At 41.4% G+C, this 7,665-nt stretch overlaps 1 protein-coding gene across 1 annotated transcript; it reads left to right on the top strand.

Annotated features, from left to right (window-relative positions):
• Positions 1-3,076: 3,076 nt before the first annotated feature.
• On the top strand, positions 3,077-3,385 carry LOC137657452 (uncharacterized). Its single transcript, XM_068391789.1, has one exon. It carries the CDS (start codon positions 3,077-3,079, stop codon positions 3,383-3,385), a length of 309 nt encoding a protein of 102 aa, XP_068247890.1.
• The last annotated feature ends 4,280 nt before the right edge of the window (positions 3,386-7,665 follow it).

Below are 7,665 nucleotides of genomic sequence, written 5' to 3'. Positions count from 1 at the left end.
GTTAAAAAAAAAAGAAAAAAAAGAAAAATAAAAAAGAGGAAAGAGATGAATACAGTAATATTGTTGGTGAGATGGATCATTGAAATGTCCCAGAATAATGCATGCAATTACAACCACGAACACACAGACATATAAACATAAACAGACTGTCAGAAGGGAGATGGTCACACATGTATGCTATGTTAATATTCTTAAATTAAATTTTTGGCTACTGAATGATTACCTAACGTGTGAGAACTTAGATTAATTTAGACAGTATTCCACACAAGTGTGTCGAGATTCTCATAAATAAATCACGTAGGTTACATTTTTAGATTGCTGCAGTGCCTAACTCTGAAGTGTACTAGTCATTCTAAAGCCCTGCATACTAAAATTCTCTGAATACTGCCCAGGACGAAGAAAATGATATGATTTAGAAAAAAAAAAAATAAGTAACTCACAAGAATGCTTTCAATTTTCAGGCATCTAGATCCTTTTCTGAGTATTATACAAGAATTATCTGAAGCACTTAATGGATAAAACATAAGGTTGAACTTTTATGGAAAGGTTAATTGATCGGAAACATTTGTTGGTGACTAATTATCTCAAGATTTTTTTTCCGATGAAAAGAGAGAGAGAGAGAGAGGGAGGAAATAAAAAAGGAACGTGGAGAAAGGGACCTAACTTTTAGAGAGAAAAATATCCACTTCATTAGCCAACCCCCATGAGGATTCTCTCGGAGAGAGGTCATCAGGGTTGTGGATTTTCTCTAAGCTCTGATAAACCAGATTAATTGTTTTCAGAGAGAGAGAGAGAGAGAGAGAGAGAGAGAGAGAGAGAGAGAGAGAGAGAGAGAGAGAGAGAGAGAGCGACTGGAATACGTGAAAAAATTCAAATTCATATTCAAAACATTTATTGATGCACATCAAATGGAGTGTAGTAGAATATAGATGCACCCAGCATGTAGCAGGTTGGCCAGGGCACCAGCTACCCGTTAAGATACTAATATTAAAGAGTTATGGGGTCCTTTTGACAGGTACATTAGATCCTTCGCTCTGGTTCATTTCCCCTTTGCCTACGCATACTCCAAATAGTCTGGCCTATACGTTACAGATTCTCCTCTGTCCTCATACATTGACAATACTGAGATTACCAAACAATATTTCTTCACTGAAGGGTCCCACTACTGCACTATAATTGTTCAGTGGCTACTTTCCTCTTAGTAAGGGTGAAAGAGACTCTTTAGCTATAATAAGCAGTCAATCTAGGAGAAGGACACTCCAAAATCAAACCATGGTCCTCTAGTCTGGGGTAGTGCCAAATCTTCTGTACCATGGTCTTCCACTGTCTCGGGTTAGAGTTCTTTTGCTTGAGGGTACACTAGGGCATACCATTCTATCTAATTTCTCTTTCTCTTCTTTGGTGAAGATTATACAGTTTATATAGGGAATATTTGTTGTTACTGTTCTTGAAATATTTTTTCTTCCTTGTTTCCATTTCCTCACTGGGCTATTTTCCTGTTGGGGTCCCTGGGCTTATAGCATCCTGCTTTTCCAATAATGGATATAGCTTAACAAATAATAATAATAATAATAATAATAATAATAATAATAATAATAATAATAACAATAATAATAAGTGTATATGCAATATGAATTATAACAGAAAGCAAAATACTTCAAATCGGAAAAGGTTTTAACTAATTTATACAAGAGGAAATGTTACACTAAATATAAATTATGTCTAGCAAAGGTTAGACAAATCACTCATATTATTACCAAAGTTGATAATATACTATAGCAAAATAATTACGCAAAAGTAATGCATTTAAAATTACACAAAGTATTTTAAAAAAATATATAAATAAAAAATTTGTAAACTATAATAATAAAAGCAAATGACACAATTATTTTTTGTAAAATGAAAAAATGAAAATCCTTTACAATTCTGGAAAAAGGCTTCGACGACGACTATTTCCATGAATTCGATGACGACGATGACGATTTTGACGACTTCTTCAAGGACGACAATTTCTCCAACAATGACTTCAACTACGATTTCATTTTTGTCTATGACCTTAAATGCTTACGATATTGTCGAGAAATGGATTAAGTGAGGTGAAAGCGGCATAATTTGTATATGCCTTCTTCTTAGTATACGTTATTTATAGCAAGGTCATTTTCTGAAAATTGACATACTTGATATGTTACGTGATCTATTCTTGGGTTATGAAACTCTTATAATTTATCAGATTCAATTTTAAATTAATTTGTGAGAGTCTGGTGGGTTTTTGCTTTTTATAACCACCAGAGAATAATGATTCGATAATAGATCAGTTTTTGAAAGCCTGGTCAGTCTGTTGCTATTTAATCACTGGTTTATAAAGATTCAGTAATATATTGTTTTAAAGTGTATTACTGTCAATGCTCACATAACTTATGCCAGGCTGACACTTGCACGACTTTTGGCCACGAATTTTGGGGCACGAACTGGAAGGCTCCCACACTGTTCACGTCTAGTTCACGCATAGTTCACGATGAATTCACGAGTTCACGAATAGTTCACGAATGCGTGCCCCTCAGTGTCCACATTGACACAAAATGGCATGACGAATTCACACATAGTTTGCGCATAGTTTGCGCACTTTCCGCATTGGCACGGCGAGTTTGCGCAATTCGGACGGTGTCGTGCCGACTGGGCCACGCCATATAAAATGGGGCCTCTCTAACCCATGGTCATTTTTGGATTGGCTTTGGAAGAGACAACATGCTTAATGTCAGACACACAATCATTGCAGAGAAGAGAAAATGCCTATACCTGGCAGCTTCTCTAGTCATTGTTGAAGAGCAGCAGAAAATACTGGAAGAGGCAGAAGAACAAGAAAAGGCAACCCCACCTCGAAGAAAGACACAAAGGAAAGTGTGGGTCAAGGAAAGGTTGACCAGAAGGCACGAGTTTGGACAGTATGACAGTCTACTGACTGAACTCCACAAGGAAGATCAAAGGGGCTTACAAAAATCACATGAGAATCACAGCTGACCGGTTCCAAGAAATTATTGAGAAGTTAAACCCTTGCCTCCAAAAGCAGTCTTCCTTCATGAGGGAACCACTTCAAGTTGGCCTCAAGCTGGCTGCCACCCTCCGTATGTTAGCCACTCAAAATTCCTATCCAAGTCTGCATTACAGCCTCAGGGTTGAACCAAGAACCATCTGCAATTTCATATCCGAGGTGTGTAAAGCCATCATCGCGGTCTTCAAGAACGAAGTGTTGCGCTGCCCCAAAACTGAAGAGGAGTGGAAGGAAGTTGCTGCTAGGTTCAGCTCCAGATGGAATTACCACAACTGTCTGGGGGCTGTGGACAGAAAGTACATAGCCATGAAGAAGCGACTAAATGCTGCCTCCTAATACTACAACTACAAGGGCTTCCCCAGCATTGTACTGATGGCAATAGCCGATGCTACCTACAAGTCCCTCTATGTGGATGTTGGGGCAGAGGGTGGTGCTATGGATGGAGGAACATGGAGTAACTGTTCCCTGCATGATGCTGTAGAAGAGAACAGAGCTGGAGTGCCTCAACCAGAACCACTCCCCAATGATGACCAGCCAGTCCCCTATCACTTCGTAGGAGATGACGCCTTTGCTCTTCGAACTTGGATGATAAAACCATTCTCCCATCGGTCACAGGTCCTACAAGAATGGATATACAGCTACAGGCTGTTTTGTGCTTAATATGTAGTGGAGACTACCTTTGGAATTCTGTGTCAAAGGTTCCGTTGCTTTTTGACGATGATGCATCAACACCCTGACACCATGAAGCTAATCACCATGTGCGCCTGTGTCCTGCAAAACCTCATCTTCATCAGATAACCAAACGCAATTGCAGAAGTGGACCGCGAAGATCCGGACACACAGGATCTGATCCCTGGTGGATGGAGGACTGACCAACACCTGCAGGGGATTCTGCTTTTAACTGGCCATCATACCCAGAAGGATGCAAGGGATCAGCGAGACTGACTACCTGTCACATTACTACATATCCCCTGCTGGTGCTGTCCCTTGGCAAGAAAGAATGGTAGTAGCTCTCTGAGTTGCATCCACAGTTGTTCCATTTTTTTTAAATGAGAAGAAGGTTTTTTTTCATTTTTTTTTTAGTTTCGTTTTCGTTTTTCTTTCACTTTATTTTAAGGTTAAAGAGAAAAACAAGTGTTTTGATATAAGAAAACATTATATCAACATGAAAACAGCAAACAACAAATATGTACAAGTATCAGAGTCCAACTATTTACAAATATACAAAAAGTCTCTCACTTTCTAAAGTCTCTCAGTTTGTGTCATTGCTGGTTCTGGTAACGCTGTGTGGGGATACCCAGTGGACTGGTAGTGTGTTGAGTTGCTTGGAGGTGTGGAGGGTTGAGGATGAAATGCCGTATTCAAGGTTGCTGTCGACGGACCACCAGGTCAGGACCCGGAAGCTGAGTGGTATCACAGTTGTCTTGAAGGTGGCTAATAGCGACAACACTGAAGGTGTTGGTGAAGGAGCCTGGACAAGGGTAGCTGATGGTACTGAAGGTGTTGGTGAAGGACCCTGGACAAGGGTGGCTGATGGTGCAGATGGCATCCCTGGTTGCACTCTGTGGTACAGGGCCAGGAGGACTGGCCTGAACACTGTGGTGACTGGTGCACCATCTAGGTTAGAGGTGCTGGCTGACTGGGTGGAGGTTTCTGCTGAGGCTGCTGCTGCTTTGGCGGTGCTTGCAAGGGAACTGGTTAAGGTTTATGCCAGAACTGCTGCTGTTAAGGGGGCTGCCAAGGCTACTGCTGCTCTGGGTCTGGCCAGGTCATGAGTGGTTGTTGATGTGGCTGCTAGAAGAACTGAAGCTGCTGCCTGTACCAGTGTACATGGTTGAGGCAATCTATCTGGAATTCAAGCCAGGAGCCCTCCGGGATGGCATGCATGTGGCCTTCCAGCAGGCAAGTAAAATCGTGTACGATCTTATGCTGGCCGGTCTACGAGTGGGTGGGCGCCTAGGAATCTGCTTTGGAGATGATCTGAAACAAACAAACATTGTAACAATTTAGTACAGAATTTCAATGCAACATATTACACATGCCAGGTCAAAAGCAATGGATGAAACTGGAATACAATCTGCAGGTAGATATAGGGATTTTCACCTACTGCACTACATTACTGAGGTGGCTTTGGTTCACCCAGGTGTCGGTGGTTGTAGTGGCTGTCTGTGTTGTTGGTGGCCTGGACTGCTTCCCCTTGCTCTTGCCCTTCCCGGTGCTAGTAGATGGTTAGCTCTGGGAACCTGTGGGGCTCACTTCATCATCTTCTTCGTCACTGACCGTCACTGCAGCCGACTCTGGGACAGCAAACTACTCACTGGGAACTGTCTCTCCCCGGATGATCTGGTGTATCAGGAAACTAGAGGTCTCCATGATCTGGTCGTCATGGGCACTTCTTTGTGGCTGGCCAGCTTCACTCTTCTTCCCTGTCTCTATAATCCTCCTCACCCTGGTTCCCAAGTTCTCGTAATGCTTCTTTCATTGGGCACCAGTGGCAGGAGGCTCCAACTGCTCTCCGACCCGGTCCCACCGGCTGTTTTTGGCCGCCACGTTGAGCCACTCCTGCTTCTGGTCATACAGCTGGGGGTTCTCCTTCATAATGTCGGCCAACCTAAACTTGTCATCTTCTGTCCAGTGGTATTCAAGGTTTTTTTTCTAGGACATCCAGACCCGCTTCTTATGCTTTCTGGTATCCTCATCCTCACAGAATGACTGTGTCTTGTATTCGATTGGATATTGCTGTGTCTCCGGGATCACATCGAGACTTGATATAGATGACTGAGGAGAATTATCTCGCTCAGTGGTCTCTGCCTCTGGCCTCTCGGTTTCTGGCCTTCTTTGCTTTCCTCTTCCTCTTGTCAGTTTGGTTTTAGGCATATTGTCTCTTCGCTGGTGATCTCTGGAATGGCGAGCAGTGTCTAGGAAGCCCTATATATACCCCCACACCGACACGAGCGCTACTGTCGCTCAGTAGTCGTGAACTGCTCATGAACAGTTCATGAACTGCTCGTAAACTGTTCTTGAACTGTTCATGAACTGCTCATGAACTGTTCATGAACTGATCGTGAACTGCTCGTGCCATGCGCAAACTTATTGTGAAGTGCGTAAACTAGTCGATAACTGCTTGTGCCATCAATGCGTGAAGTACACATGACCATGTCAATGGGAAGGCACAGCCACGATACGATGCTCGCATATTCGTGAACATGTTGTCAACTACTCTCTGAATTCGACGTGAGCTGTTCATAAACTATTCGGGGCAGTTTATGACAGCATAGGCATGGCACACATTGTCACGCACTGGCACGCTTCCCCCGCATCGTCCCGACGAGGTCACGATCAGTTCCTGAACAGTTTCCTCATAGTTCACGACCTGGTCACGAAATTCTGGCGTGACTAATATTTTGAACATTGCAAAATTCTCATCACAACATGTCATGAAGTCACGACTGGTTTACGTATACTTACCGCCAGTTTAAGACTAGTTTGCGCATTGGCAAAACTCAAGTCATGCCAATGCGTGCCACAGATTCATGCAAGTGTCAGCCTGACATTATATTCAGAATTTTCAATGTAAAGGTATTCCCAAGTATATTTATATCCAATTCGCAACCTTATTATTAAAGCAGTTAGTTCAGACTATGCCCTGCCATATATAACATTGGTGTTTTCAAGGGCAATCTAATGATGTCTGAAACTGATAATACCATTGCTTAAAATTCTGGTGGGGCTGTTGCTATGTAACCAAAAGTGCAAACAGATTTTATAATGAATCAATTTATGAAAGTCTGGTGTAGCTTTCGCTATGTAACCACCAGTGAATAAAGATTTGTTGATAAATTAACTGGGAAAGTTTTTTTTGCTGTTGCTATGTCAGCATGAATGAGTAAAGATTCGATATTAAATTGATATGAAAAAGCCTGGTGTGTAACCATTATTACATAAAGATTCATTAATATGTAAACTTGGGAAAGTCTGGTGGGACTGTGGCTATGTAAACACCAGTGTTGAAAAAATAGTTATTTAATTAATTTGTGAAAGTCTCGTGGGGCTGCTGTTATAAAACAACCAGATTGAAGATTCAATAATAAATCAATTTGTGAATGTATAGTTGGGCCATTCCTATGTAACCAACAGTGAATAAAGATATGATAATAAATCAATTTATGAGATTCTGGTGGGGCTGTTGCTATGTAAACACCAGTGAGTAAAAATTAAATTTTAAATTTATTAATTAAATAAAATCTGGTGAGGTTGTTACTAGGTAACCATGAGTGGATATAGATTCGATAATAAATCAATTTATGAAAGTCTGGTGGGGCTGTTGTTATATAACCACCAGTGAGTAAATATTCGATTCTAAATTAATTTATTAGAGTCTGGTGAGGTTGTTGCTAGGTAACCAGGAGTAAATAGAGTTTCGATAATAGTTCAATTCATGAAAGTCTGGTGGGGCTGGTACTATGTTACCAGTATTGCATAAACATTTTGATGAGAGAACAATTTGTGAAAGTCCGGTAAGGGTGTTGCTATGTAACCACCTGTGAGTGAAAATTCGATAATACACAATTTGTGAATGTCCGGCGGTGATTTTCTTTGTACGGATTGAGGTATAA

The sequence above is a fragment of the Palaemon carinicauda genome, chromosome 18, assembly GCF_036898095.1.
Source record: "Palaemon carinicauda isolate YSFRI2023 chromosome 18, ASM3689809v2, whole genome shotgun sequence".
In the NCBI taxonomy this organism is placed as follows: domain Eukaryota; kingdom Metazoa; phylum Arthropoda; class Malacostraca; order Decapoda; family Palaemonidae; genus Palaemon; species Palaemon carinicauda.
This window is presented reverse-complemented; position numbering and strand designations above follow the sequence as displayed.

Excerpts from the sequence above, each read along its gene's own strand:
- LOC137657452 (XM_068391789.1), top strand. The coding sequence starts at position 3,077 with ATGAGGGAACCACTTCAAGTTGGCCTCAAGCTGGCTGCCACCCTCCGT.